This window comes from Amblyomma maculatum, unplaced genomic scaffold (assembly GCF_055883805.1).
Source record: "Amblyomma maculatum isolate TAMU_Amacu unplaced genomic scaffold, ASM5588380v1 scaffold_13, whole genome shotgun sequence".
In the NCBI taxonomy this organism is placed as follows: domain Eukaryota; kingdom Metazoa; phylum Arthropoda; class Arachnida; order Ixodida; family Ixodidae; genus Amblyomma; species Amblyomma maculatum.
Genome location: NW_028146738.1, coordinates 13,727,980 through 13,742,638, shown reverse-complemented (window position 1 = coordinate 13,742,638; position 14,659 = coordinate 13,727,980). Strand labels below are relative to the sequence as shown.

At 43.7% G+C, this 14,659-nt stretch overlaps 1 protein-coding gene across 7 annotated transcripts in view; it reads right to left on the bottom strand.

Annotated features, from left to right (window-relative positions):
- Sardh (Sarcosine dehydrogenase) overlaps positions 1 to 14,659 on the bottom strand; it is a 99,482-nt gene that overhangs the window by 40,609 nt on the left and 44,214 nt on the right. For all 7 annotated transcript variants that reach the window (XM_084586018.1, XM_084586016.1, XM_084586017.1 and 4 more), the window contains 3 exons: positions 12,980 to 13,090; positions 5,892 to 6,039; positions 244 to 337 (listed from right to left, as the gene is read on the bottom strand). In XM_084586018.1, coding sequence (XP_084442144.1) covers positions 244 to 337; positions 5,892 to 6,039; positions 12,980 to 13,090 — 353 coding nt within the window. The remainder of the gene's footprint in view (positions 1 to 243; positions 338 to 5,891; positions 6,040 to 12,979; positions 13,091 to 14,659) is intronic.

Sequence of the window (14,659 nt, the reverse complement as noted above, 5' to 3'; positions counted from 1 at the left end):
TCTATGACCCACTCCCTTTACATAACACAACAGCCAGCCCTCACACCTGGCATTCTCACTGGTTGTGAGAACTGTATTGAGGTACGGTTCTGCCATAGTTTAATGAAGATAACCCCTCTGTTTTTATCGCTATTTGCAGATGCAATGCAATGGCACTGTGGGGAACATTTGGAACAGCATTCCTACCACTGCACCACGGTTGTGATGCACAAAAGACAAAAATAACACAGGCAGCATTCTTGCCTTATGTCCAGCAAAAGCGATGACTTTGTTAGTTGAGAAGGGGAATGACGGATCCGAAAGGTCTGAATCAGTCAGTGACTGCAAGAGTTCACGGCTGAAAGAGAAAGATATTTTGTGAGATACTGCATCATTTGTGACTGTCACACGAAAAACACTGCCAAAAGGTCCCCAGAACATGGTAATGAAGACATTGCATAAAGTGCTGAAACACAAACAAGATGCTTTTCCACACCAATAAATGGATTTCCACACTGTTCCCCGAGCATAAGTGAAAAGGGCAAGGAAGTGACAATGACCTTAACCTGAACCCATCTGCAAACAAAGCTGGGGCCACTGTGCAGACAGAACTTCCTTGGCTTAATCCAGATTAGTTCTGATTTGGCTAAATAACCAAATTGGTTAAAAATAAAATTGTTAGACATTTATTCGAGAACATACACTTCATTCATGAAGCTGAAAATAACCCTTAAAACCCTAAAACACAACTACAGTGAACATAACCTATTTACATCTGATGAGACCAACTATTATGCGAGGAGTAATTTTGAGACGTGAAAAAAAAAAAAAAATTATAGTGCAAACTCGGCCTTTTCAAGCTAACTACAGCTGAGGTCTAGAAAGAAATGGTGACGGTATGCAACAATAGGGCAGCAACGAATACATTAAAACTGTTAATACTTTGAGAGGCAACACTCCAGAAATGCATGCATCATCATCTAACACAGCAAAGCCTCTGATGAGCAAACCAAGCTTTAAAATGCCCACGGTCCATGGCATGCCAGCCCTGCACACAAAAAAACACAGTGGGTGGCATGACTTGTGGGGGTCTGTTTATGTCATCAGTGATTACAACAGTAGTCAGGACAACAAGCTGCTCCTGAAGAAACAAAGTATCTGCTGCACCAATGGATCTGACTTGGGAGCACCAAAAGTAAGAGCTACAATAAATGGTTTATATTCCAAAATTCGTGTCACGACCCCTTTAACAGTGCAAGGCCAACTTGGCCAATGAGCACTACAGCTGACAAGTTCCTGATCCGCATGAAACTAGGCCAAAGTGCACCATTGAAAAAAAATGAGAGACTTTTGTTCTTGGCACCACAGGGGATCAAAACCAGCCCATTCCAAAAGTGAGGCTACTAACCTGCAAAATCACCCACAAATTTACCAAACCTCACTTCTGTCAAGCTGCGGGGTAAGATCAGAGGTGGAGTTCATTTTCATTGCTTTTAAACTATCAGGGCAAAGGTGTGCAAGAAAGTTGGCTAATGGGCTTTTTTTTTTTTTAGCATATTACACAACACTTTCTTGAAAAGAATAAAAATTCTGTACAATAGACATCAACCTGATCGGTAGTTTAAAAAAGCAATCTGTCTTTTTAATTAAGAGCAGGCCTATTAGGTCCGCATTTTAGAAGGTACGGAGATAAATTCAACTTGTGAGCTAATCTAACATAGCGCCCCGCCGAAGTGGTGCAGTGGTTAAGGCGATTGACTACTGTGCCCAGTAATGTGGGATAGAATCCCAGCTGCAGCAGCCACTTTTCGGTGGAGGCGAAAAGCAAGGCACCCGCGTGCTGTGCAATGTCAGTGCACGTTAAAGAACCTCAGGTGGTCGAAATTTCTGGAGTACTCTGCTGCGGCGTCCTTCATAGCCTGAGTCGCTTTGGGATGTTAAACCCCATAAACCAAACCTAACCTGACATAATGGTGTGTTTATAGTACATTGACTTAACTTGATTCCGCTGGTTTCATTTCTACAGAGAGCATGCTTCTTGAGTTTGCTAAAGGAATGAAACAGAAATTATGCTGAGAAGATTCTCTGCTCAAGTGTAAGCTGGGGCACTAAAATGTATCCAGCTGGGAAGACTTACAGGTTACTCCTCTTCTAAGGGGAAGCCCAACATAAACCAGGCATTTCTTGACCATTCTTAATGAAAAAAAAAAGTGTGTGTGTGTGGGGCGGGGGGAGGCAATGAATTTTTTCCATACAAAATGTTTTTCTCAAAACTGACAGAACTTGCATTAACTAGCCCAAGAGACCATACACTAAACCAGAATAATAGAGCTCGCCACTATTGTTTCTTGTTGACAGAGAATGGACACAAGATTATTTTCTTTTCTCTTTCACGGTACTGAGCACAAGTATGCTACTATAAATGTGGCTGAATGTCGGAGTGATATGGCACTTTTAGTTCCTGCTTTCAGCTGTATTTAGTACACTAACCCCCCTACCCCCTTCCCCTTTCCCCCACTCACCACCATAAAAAAAACTAAAATATGCACGGCTTTTCGCTTAACACTGTCTACCAGCCAGTCTATGGCAGAAGTGGAAAAGGCCTCATGCCAAGCACCCCGGATGCCCTCAGACAACGCACAGGAATGCTGCCCCATAAGTGGCTACAAAATACCAGTAATGCTGGCATGCAAAAACAATGCCTGTACACTTGGTTAACTACATCACGACTCGCGGGAACGTCACTTCATGAAGTAATTTTATTTGCTCGTTCAGTGCCTCTTCAACTCTGAATGAAATTACATGACGCATCCTGCAAAATGAGAAATACACAGTAAAACCTTCTTAATTTAAGGTCATTGGGGCCGTGAAACATGTTCAAATTAACCGAACAGAGGAAGCAAATTAGTCTCAAGCAAAAGATTTCATTGAGAGAATGCGCTGTGATACCCCTTGCTTTGTTCCGCTGTCACACTTTGTTTTGCAATTCCCCACGAGATGGAATTGTGGTGTGTAAGCAAGGCAGCAGAGGTAAATAGCGAAATGGTACACTGGCACAGGTGTGACCACTGCGCATGTGCAGCTGGTGCCCTGTGAACCGGCATACATCTATGCTACATGACTGCCTGAAGGTCAGCATTAATACTAGAAGTTGCTCTCGTGTTACCTACTGCTCACCTAAGGAGGCGACCGCCAGTATTAACATGCACGCTGGCAAACAGTGTGCAAATAAAAACTTCAATATTATATATCGTAGCTGATTGGCCCTTTCTGACGCAATAGAGCCCCATGCGTCCTGCCGGGATTGGGCATGGTTGCCGGGCGAGTGCTACACGCTGCTCATTTAAAAACCTACCTTACACCACTCAAATGTGCTGGCCAAATTTTGGATGGCTGTTTTTCTTTCCGCGACATTACTAAAAAATAATCGCGATCCCAGTAATGTAGCACTGTAGCCACAGTACATCATTAAAATAAATGGCACACCCGACCGCAGGCACGAAGAATGGCTGCGTCTTGGGAAACGTGCTGCTGCTGTGGGTGCGGGGTGCTTCAATGCCAACATCTCTGCATGCACCACCTTCACCGCGGCCGAGCCGGAGAAGAGCAAAAAGTACCCACACCACTGCCTCGAGCCCAGCTATGCCTTGGCGAAGCACGGAAAGCCTCCATGACTGCACTGCTCTTCTCTTTCCTCTGCAAAAATCGTTCCGCAAGCTATGCATACCATACACCGGACTTTCGTGCTGGGAATTCTGAGGCTCTATGGCATATTAAGCCCCGGCATCCCTTTGTGGTGAGGCACTGAGGGGTCATCGCTTTATTGGTTTGCAGAGAAATCGAGATTGGGCATTCCCGCACAACACCCCAAATCTTCAAACTAACCAGGCTAGGCTGCCATTTCGAATTATCTGGTCAGATGAGCATTAGAAACTATGAAACCACAGAAATGCTTTGAATTATCTGAGACTTTGAATTATCTAGATTTTACTGCAGGCAAAAAGTTGCTGAGAATCAACAACTGTCACTGCAAAGCTCAGGTGACAAAGCTAGTGCACTCGCTTTCCATCAACACTCATTAAGAGTGTTCTTTTTCATGAAATTAATTCCGAAATACTGTGCCTTAGAAGAGAAAGCACAAAAAATAGAAGCAAATAACCAAGAGAACTGCAAGATGCTAACAGAAAAAAAAAAACACCAGGTAAAGTTATGTGTTAAAAATTTTTTTGAGCTCGATGCAGAGGAATTAACTCCCAGATCGCACCAGGAACAAGGACGAAGATGAAACATCAGCTAGCCCAAAAACCTACCTTAGTGGAATGGAAACCAACACTGTCGGCATCATGATGCAGAGTTGTGCCAAAAAATAAATGGCCTATTAGGCTTAAAGCAGTTTTTCTGCAGATATGAAGAACACTAACATTACTTTAGCTACTCCAACAACACACATATAACTGAGGCCAATGCTAAGCTAATGCAAAACGGCTCCACTGTGCACAGTATTATTAAAACGAGGCTAGAAGTTTTGCTAGCTGCAGCAAATACCATGAGGGATCCAGAACACTAAGTAGAGGGAGGTCACTTGAAAAGCATTTTATATGGAAAAAAATTACAAGGGTTCAATGCTGCTGAACCAAGTATTGAGTGAAAGCATTAGCTGCGGGTGACCGAGCATTGTTGTTGTTCTCTTTTTCTTCTTCCTCAGCCCATACATAAAGCCCCGCTTTAATCGAGCCGTATGAATGTGCCTTAGTAGCCTATAGGGGCAACGTGAATGCCAGGGTCCTAGCAGGCCGATTCTGACATAACCGTTCCACGTGAAACGAGAGACCCAAGTTGGCAGCTCCTGCCAGCCCACATCACCTAGTGTCACGTAGGTAAGACGTGGCTACCGGCTGCGCTACACTGAAGGCTCGAAACTTAGAGTAGTATTGCTTTGGCAATAATACTTCATTGCCCCCCCACCCACACCCTTTTTTTTTCATTAAGAATGGTCAAGAAAGGTCAAGAAATGCCTGATGTAAGTGGGGCTTCTCCCTAGAAGAGTAATGTGTAAGTCTTCCCAGCTGGATACTTTTTAGTGCCCCAGCTTAGACTGGAGCAGCCAATCTTCTCAGTATAATTTGTTTCATTCCTTCAACAAACTCAAGAAGCATGCTTTCTGTAAAAATGAAACCAGCTGAATCAAGTTCACAGTCAATGTACTATAAACATCCCACTATGTCAGGTTAGGTTTGGTTTATAGGATTTAACATCCCAAAGCGACTCAGGCTATGAAGGAAACCGCGGCAGAGGACTGAAAATTTACACTACCTGGGGTTCTTTAACGTGCACTGACATTGCACAGCACGGTGGTGCCTTGCTTTTTACTTCCATCAAAAAGTGGTCGCTGCAGCTGGGATTCGATCCAGCATCTTTGGGCACAGCAGTCGAGTGCCATAACCACTGAACCACCATGGCGGGGCCCAGAACAGAACACTAAGTAGTATGTGAAAGACATATCACAATAATTACATGTGAGTAAAGCTTCTCTGGGTGCTTTCAACTTTTCTGCTGCAGCACGGTCCTGGCATTTCAGGCCACAGAAAAATTCCAAACTAGATTGCAGGAGTAAAAAAGAAAGTGGGAGGAAAAGGGGGAGGGGGACTGACTGTCGCAACACCAAGTCTGTTACATGTATGACGTTTTCTGTTGCTTGGTGAGATGCACAAACAATATCTGGCAGATGTGTACGAGTGTTAGACATAAATCCAGGACAAGCTTCCATATCACACTGGATGGCTCATGGTGAGATCAAGACATAGACAACAGATTAACTGAGAATACAGCCAAAGAGGCACAAACAGAACATGCCAGGGTACTATCAATCACCAGTGAAGAAAAGAGCAGAAGTGCAAAATGTGCACACCCACCTTTTTGGGCCTTGTATGCTGAGCATCCCCATCGTTTCAGATTCATCAGCAATGAAAACCTCGAACTTCTTGTCTTGTACAACAGAGCGAATGTGAGCCAGGCAGTGGTTAGCACTTGCACCAGCAGCTGCTATGTAGAACCCATGGCCTTAAAATAAAAAGCAAACAAACAGGACTTGCCATAAACCCAATATATTGTAATGTAAATGCTTTGAAATGTTCCCGAACAACTGAAAAACATCAAAGCTATACACAGCAAGGGTATAAAACTGAAAAAAAAGTATGGCCTTAGAATAAAATATCTAAATGCACAAAAAAAGCATGACCTCCTCATTATATTTATTTCCATGAGGCTGCTACAGTAAAAACTGCATTTTTGTATTTTGCGACCAACTATTCAATCAGAAAGCCGGTATGGCAAGAAAATGAATCTATAAACAAGTTAATTTATTTATTTACGAATACCTCAAAGACGACACTGAAGGGGTATTACCATAAAAACCTGCATATAATACGAGGTTTCTTCCAATTTTATCATTTCAGATTTCTGCTTCATATTATATGCGGATGAGAACAAATTTCAGCCTAAATTAGTATTTCGGGCCTCATTGTCAATCACCACTATTAACATCAGGCTTCCAGCCAGATGAGGTGCTATCTAGTGGTGGTGTCGGCTTCGACTTCATCACGACGACCACGTACCCCCACGGTGTCCGCGATGCACATGCGACCGGAAGGAGGTCTATTGCACCTCGCACAATGTAAGAATAGTGAAAAGATCACATGGCATGTTGCATGGGTTTCACACAGGTCTTTCCAGCCATGCTGGCCATACCCTACAGCTGAATTGCGGACGCTTGACCAGCATTCCCAAGGAGCACGTCGGTCGTGCCTTCGAGAAATGCCAGATACTGAACGCGTTTAGAGGTACTGAAGAGAAAGGTGTCTTTAGAAAGGGGCTGTAGGCAAATGACACATCGGACAACGACGATCACAAAAACATTGAATCCGAGAACGCTTGCTGGGCACATATGCCGTGTGCTTGCGCACGATGCTAGACGTGATGAGGTGCGAGTACAGCACATGCTAGCCGGCAGTTCGTGCGCTGCCGTCTCGTGCCTGAGCTGAAAGCAGCCTACTGGTTTTAGAACAAACTGAGGACCATGTGGCTTCCATGATTGCCCGGGCAACTGTAAGCTGCTCTTCTCACGGTGCGTGAAATTCTTTCATCTAGCGTGTCGGCACAAGGGGAGCGAACCAGCACTGGCGTATGAAGGTTCATGACACTATTCGACGCCTGGGGCAGGGTGGTGTTGGACGCGAAAGTGCAGAGTGTGTACGCCTTGCGGGGAAACCGTGAAATGTAGTGCAAATAAATACTTTTCCTGATCTTTCCTCACTCGCATTATACACAGACGAAAACTGTTTTTCTTATTTATTATTATTATTATTTTTTTTTTTTTTTCAGTTTTTATTATCCTGAAAGTGCACCTTGTACTATATGCGGATTCATACATTACACAGGTTTTTACGGTACACGAGGGAGTGGCACGTTCAGCAGACAAAAGTGTAAGCTAAAATGTCAAAACACATTCATTTTTCAAAACAGAGATGACATAATTAAATATTATAATAGATCAGACACTTGTCCTGAAGCTCCTTTGCTTGTACTATCTTCATTTGCACTCCACAACCACAAATTTAAACAATTTGGTCCAGTATTCTGCATTCCTGCATTCTCACAGCCATTGCATGGCTTCTGCCAAGGTTGACAGCAGTTTTATAGACACTTTGCCCAACCACGAATATTTCTGTCGAACTAGCCACACATATTGTAACGAAGAAGAATTAAGGAATTGGAATGAGAGACGACGACACTGAAGTGTGCGCAGTTACTGAGCGGTACTGCATTTCTCGCTGTACTAGATAAAGTGGACTGGGTTAACTGGCCATATCGAGGTCCTCCGTAACATCTTGGTGGAGGCTGCAATTCGATCCCTATACCCCACGCTGGCTCTCCACAGCGGTCGCCACATTGAACCGAATGACTGGCCATATCGAGGTCCTCCGTAGCAATATGACAGGTGGTATGCTAGCCAACGCCATGTTCCAATGGACTATGCCCATCAGTGCTAGGCCCACAGCATAAAAAAAAAAAAGCTTCACTACTAGTGTCTCTGGCACAACAGTCAGTTGCTGTCCACTCGCCAGTAATTCCATTTGGTTTAAATTTAAGTGATGCCTGGCATTCTAGGTTCACAATAACATGCTTCTTTCCCTGTAGAAAGAGATGAACAGGTATTAGGGCTCTTGACTCTTGAAGACTGAAATTGAAGGAATAGATACAATAACAAAGTGCTCAACTAATGCATCTCAACCTTGCTTTTAAAGAGATGTTTGCAACATGCAAGATCTCAGTAAAAAAAACGCAATCAACTTAATAAGCCAGTCTCCTGGCTACATTAGCACTAGTGAAAAAAAGACCGGTATTCCAAATCAAGTTGTAATACCAACGACACTGCAAAATTTTCCCATTTAATATCAGGCATTCTTCTGCAAGAATGACCCTGCAGCGATTCATTAGTGTCATTCACAGTCTCCATCTGTATTAAAATGATTTATGTGCTTCTAGAAATGTCTGTGGAAGAGAGAAGATTACTTAAAGTGATGCACCAATAGCCAAGCTACCATGTGACAGGGTGCAAGTGAGAGTGGCACTCACAGTGAAGGCATATGGCAGTTTTCATAATTTTTGTTTGTTTTGTTTTTTACACTAGGGCACATATTGGAAGAATTATTCATGAACAGTGCACAGTCCACATGAGAGTGAGATATCCAGCAGCACATGAAATAAACATCTTCATGTCTTGCTCCACTGGCCCCAGCCTGCACTTCTCAACATTGATAATACCCAGCTGCTGTCTATTAAGATATAAGCATGGTATTGGTCCAATGTTTAGGGGCATCCCCGAAGGTGAAGTAAATTTTTTTAATGAAGGAGTGGTTACTCAGCCTTCACCAAGCGCAGCCATGCGGCTGTACAGCTTTGACAGAAACTTTGCCACTGAAGAACAATTAGTCTTAGTGCAGGGTTTGAACCTGGGATCACCACTCTACCAAATGAGCTGACCGAGATGGCCAGTGTACGATAGGGCAACAGTGAATTGACCAACAGCTCGAAATAGGGACAGTGGCAGCATAAAATTTACTTCACTTGTGCGATACTTCTAAACATTCAACAAACACTGTCCCTATTTCCGAGATGTTGCTCAATTAGCTGTCACCCTCACATACACTAGCCGCCCCAGTCAGCTTATTTGGTAGAGCGACTGCCCAAATTAGGCGGTTGTCCCTGGTTCGAACACAAAATCAGGACAAATTTTTCTTCGACTATAAAGTTGTGGTGGAAGCCATAAAGGCCGACCCACATGGAGCGATTTTCCCGCGGCAAACCTTGCGAACTGCCGCCCGGCGGCCGTTCGCAGGCTATCAAGCCGGGCAAGATATTTTCGCCGGCGGCCGGGCGAACGGCCGCTCCTGGGCGCGACCACCGTGAGATGGCAGCACTTGCTGCCGCACTGCGCCGGCTGCAGCTCCGAGTCGTGAGCACCGACGATACGCAAAACTTTAGAAAAGTGTGCTAAAATTTGTTGTTCCCGTAAATAATAAGCAAAATGTCAATACTGAATCCTTCCTGAGGATCGCTGAGCCGTACCGAGTGGCTGATATAGAAGTGACAGCTGCGATGCAAGCAAAGTTCAGCTCACAACCATCTGCTGCCGTCGCAGCACGACTGCTCCGGTCCGCTTGCACGCCGCCTCCGCTAAAAAGTGGAGCCGAAGTTAATCATATTTTGCTTTTATTGTAAGAGAATGGGATTGAGAGTTAGGCAGTTCTATGAGTAGACCATTTACTATAGCACGAAGGAATTTCATAACGCCATTTCATGTAGTACTGTACCATCGATGCGAAACAAAATAGGCCTAGCGACGACTAGGGAGCAGCGCACGACAGAGCACTGTCGTCCGCCGCGCCAGCGGGCGGCGACACTACTTTGGTAAGGGCCCGCCATAAGGTGTTGTAAGCGTTGCGATTTTGCCTACTCTGATGATACAGCTGAAGCGGGAGCTTTTTCGACGTTCCGCTCAACACTGGCTCAAACCTTGCTTCAGAGAGACGCGCCTGCAGTACGCTGTTGCTACGGCGTCGGACGTACACTCGGAGGCAGTATACAAGCACTGTCGGGCGCAATTTGAGACGCTAGCTTATTTATATGTTGCTCTTGAAATGTCATTTAGTGTGAAAAGCGAGTTGTTGAATCGGACCCAGGTCGTGAGTTTTCTCACTCGGTCACCGACGCTGCCGACGGCGCCAGTTTTTCGCTGCATGTGGTTCGGCACAGCGACGGTGCGTCGGCGTTCCGTTGCGCCGCATGAAGTTCGCAGAGAAAGTTCGCTCCATGTGGTTGGCCCTTAAGGCTTTCCTTGTAATGGTATGACTGCGCTTGGATGGGCGCTAATGGGTAATTTCTCCCTTATTAATGGAGTCAGGAGTTTAACATCCCAAATCATTCAGAGTAGGAGCTCTGAAAGATATCATAGCGGAGAACTTGATTAATTCCGGTAACGAGGATCTTTACAGTTCACTGACGTCACACAGAACACGGGCATTTTCGCATTTTGCCTGTGTCGAAATGCTGCTAGCACAACCAGGATTCAATCCCACAACTTCAGACTCAAGAGCTGAATGGCATTGACATTAACCCATCATGGCAAGCTGTTATCCCTATAGGCACTCTGCAGATGCAGGTGCCTAGAGTGCAGCACGTCGGTTGCTAGGCTATTCCCCTGTGAACAAAAATGTGGCTATGTGGTGTGCTTATATAACAATGGCATCAAATAAATGCTTTTTGTAAGCTAATTGAGCACAAAAATATTGCAATCAGCAATAGGAGTATGCCAGGATGACATTTTTTGCAGGTTGCAATTTTTACAATTCAATAAATGAACAGTCCTCCACCATCTTCCACTTATTATCATCATCATCAGCCTGATTATACCCACTGTAGGGCAAATGCATCTCCCATAACCATCCAATTAGCACAGTCCTGTGCCACCTTCCTAGTCCTGTCTCACCTTCAATTTATGAAGTATAGAATCTCAGAGTATTGTAACCAGGATATGAATCGCCACTTGAAGTTCCCTCCCTACCATTAAAGTGCGCCACTGAGGGTGATCACACAAGTAACAAAGAACAATGGTTTAGCAAAGTTAAACCAAGAGGCATATTACTATCAGACATCAAACTCCTAATGCCTCACCATAAATCAACTACAGTGAAGCTTGACTTGAACAAACTTCAAGGGACCTTAGGAAAAAGAAGTTTGTGAAAGTGAAAGTTCACTGAACTGAAGTAAGTGCATGGAAGCTTGTTTCCATTTGAATCTCAACCCATTCATTCATCACTGCGCTCATTGCAAGCAATGAATGCAGTAAGCTTTTGCAGCACTTCTGAACTTAGGACTGCAGTGGTCTTGAAATCAGTCACTGTGTCCAAGATGTCGTGAACCTTGTCCGGCTCAACAGGCTGCTGGGCAGCAAAGACCTTCACTTTCTCACTAGATCATTGCTTCAGCAGATCATGGTTAACGTTAACCAGCATGATTACGTAAGACTTTTTTGAAGCTAAAAGGTCTAGCAGGGCTGGAGCTCTGGCTATGGAGCCCATTAAGCTGCAAAGTCAGCTATGGATTTGGCTGGCTACAAACTTGTTTGATAGACAATTCAGTTTAAAGCTAAATAACAGCCAATTTTTGTCACGCGGTGATGAGATGTGCTTCAATGTAAAATATGCAACAAGAAGTGCCGGTTGTGCTTGTTGAAGTGCTCCGTATGACGTGGGAGTCACAGGATAACGCTGCGGAAAACGTTCGTTGAACTGAAATGAGCAATAACTAAAGTTCGTTGAAATGAAAGAAGCTTGTGTAGCGTTTAATGGAGCTTCAGTGGGGGATTTAATGAAGTTTGTACAACTGAGTACTTCGTTTAAATGATGCTAATTCAAGTGGTATCCTACTGTAGCAGGCTACTAATTAACCGGTTACATAATAGCAAAGTCGCTTGGAGGACTACATTATTACCAGACATCAGATTCCAGACCTCACCATAAACCAACTTTGAGAAGAACAAACACCATAAACATCTTGAGCTACAATTGTCAGGGCCATCAACCAGTCTTGTGCAATAAGTGCTTTTTCATCCCTATCTACAAGATTAAACACCTAATAGAGACTGAACCTTCACTGAGCGGTGACTGCCAGGCAACACTGACTGTTTGTAGAGGGCATATTTGCTAACTTTGCCAACCAGATCTAAACTCATGATGTAGAAAATGACAATAAGAAAGAAAGTGCGGATAGTATCAGGTAAGACTAAAGCTCTACGAAGCTTAAAAGATTACATGTTGAACGCAGCTAACCTGCACACGATACAATGATATCCTCTCTCTCGCATGACACACCTGATACAATTCCAGATCAAACTAGCCAAGCTTAAACTTGACACTGAGCACTTAACAGACCAAGGCCCTGAGAAGCTTAAGTACAGTCCTGGCCGTAATACTATAGAGCAGGCCTGGACAACAAAAGCTTTTCTCATATGTTAACTAGTGAATATTAGAAATTATCTTCTACACGCATAAGCACATGCCCCTGGTGCACTCGCGCAAGGAGCCAAGAAACTGTATCTTCTCTATAGAATGTGTGAGAAAACTTCGAACGCCAGAAACTTGCTCTAATATTTCGGCTGCATCACAACTGCTGCATCGGTGATGACAAATCACACATGAGCAACTCACCGTAAGTAACAAAACGTGTCACGCAGAAATTAAGCTCCTGAAAGAAGGTACATGGTGCCCTTTGACTTAAAGAATTTGAACACTGCACAATCGCATTCTTTGTGCCTTGTTCTGCCTGCCAAAGATTTGAGACAGTATGGCCAAGTCATGGGTCAGGCATTAGAATTCAGCCCACCCTCACTAGATATGAGCCTACAGGTTGATCAAGTCCACAGCAGCCACACAGCACTTACCATCAAATTTAGGGTCACAGGGGGACCCTGCTCCAGGGGCAATGACACTGACTGTAAGGTCAGCTTCTACCATGCCTCTCGAATTCAGCATGCAGGTATATATGGTGGAACCTGTGAAATATCACCCAAATAAAGCGACTTAATCTACGCCATACCATCACAGCCAATGCTAAGCAGCTACAAAGAGCGTGCAAAGCAAACTGTTTAATTAAAATGCCATGATGATAGTTTTATACACACAAATTTTTCAGTGCACAAGCATCAACAGGTGCTGGCAACAGTATTCAAGCGTATGGCTAGTGTACGTACAATGTAAGTACAATAGCCTATAAAGTCGGCATGCAGAGACGGCCAGCCACGCCCAGCTCTGACATCGCAAATGTGTTACTCGCTGCTAGCACCATCGTCTATCCCTAGATGGTGCCCTTGACATCAAAGTCCGGATCAAAGGACAGCTGTGAGACCCATACATTCAAAGACCACCTAGTGCATGGCTAACCCATTTTATTGCTCTAGTATTAGTTCACAACATTAGCCGCTTGAAAACTGCTCGACACATGCATTTCATGCAACATGTGAGGTAACCACAAAGCCAACTTTTGAGGTAACCTACTTACGTGCAATAAGCCTGAAAGAAAGAAAAGGAGAAGAAGATGAGAGGAGTTAAACACTAGCTTTCTTTCAAAAAGATTCTATCCAAAGATAACAGAAAAATCTGCACGTGAGCAGTAGCAGTGGCAGCCAAAGAAGAAATAAAGCCAACAGGAAGTTTGTCTATTATTCTTCTGATACAATTTTTGAATGCGTCTGGCCGTATCAGTCACACCTGATACATGCCTCCTAGTGATATTTACAACCATTCAAATTTCAGTGGCAGTAACACTTTTGACAGTAACATGAAATCAGTCACCATTCACTGGCCAATTTTAATTTTATGTATCTTAATGTTTTAAATTCCAATCTTTGACAATGCACACATTAATGGTCTGCTCAAATACTGCTTCAACAGATAGTTAACTATTCCAGGCAGTAAATGCCTAAAAGGAATGATTCCAACATATGTTCGGCAGCAGAGAGATTCTGTAAGAAGATAGAAAAGAAGATAGATAGAAGGTAGAAAAGTTTCAACAATTATGCCTATAAAGCTTAAATATTTACTTGAAAACATTTCTACTCATCTAACAGATAAACAGACAGATGCAGAAAGCTAAGACCCACAAATGACCATTGCCCAAATGTTAGAAGTAGGGGAAAAAAACAAAAAAAAAGGCTCTGCACGTCAGACTGAAAGGCGTACAAAGACAAAAACAAGTCACTCGTATGGGCTGAAGCTAAGTGAATTCTCCCCTGCCTGTTGTTGAAGCTTATCCCCACTGATATGCATAAGCATTACTAATATACTCCACCCCTAATACGCCATCATGCTACACTTCTGGAAGGCTAATCTGCAGAACTATAACCAAGACCTATGATAACGGGAACTCTGTTGACTGCTGCATGGCCAGCTGCTCCTTAACAATACGCCCCTTTTTTTTCACACCACCACTTCCAACTAATTATCACATGGTACCATGCATTCACAAAACAAAACCCATGTTTATCAATGTTTTGTAGGTAAAATGCTAAAGGCAGGACAAAGAAAACAAATTTTTAGATCTGGTCACTCACACTTGCATGTTC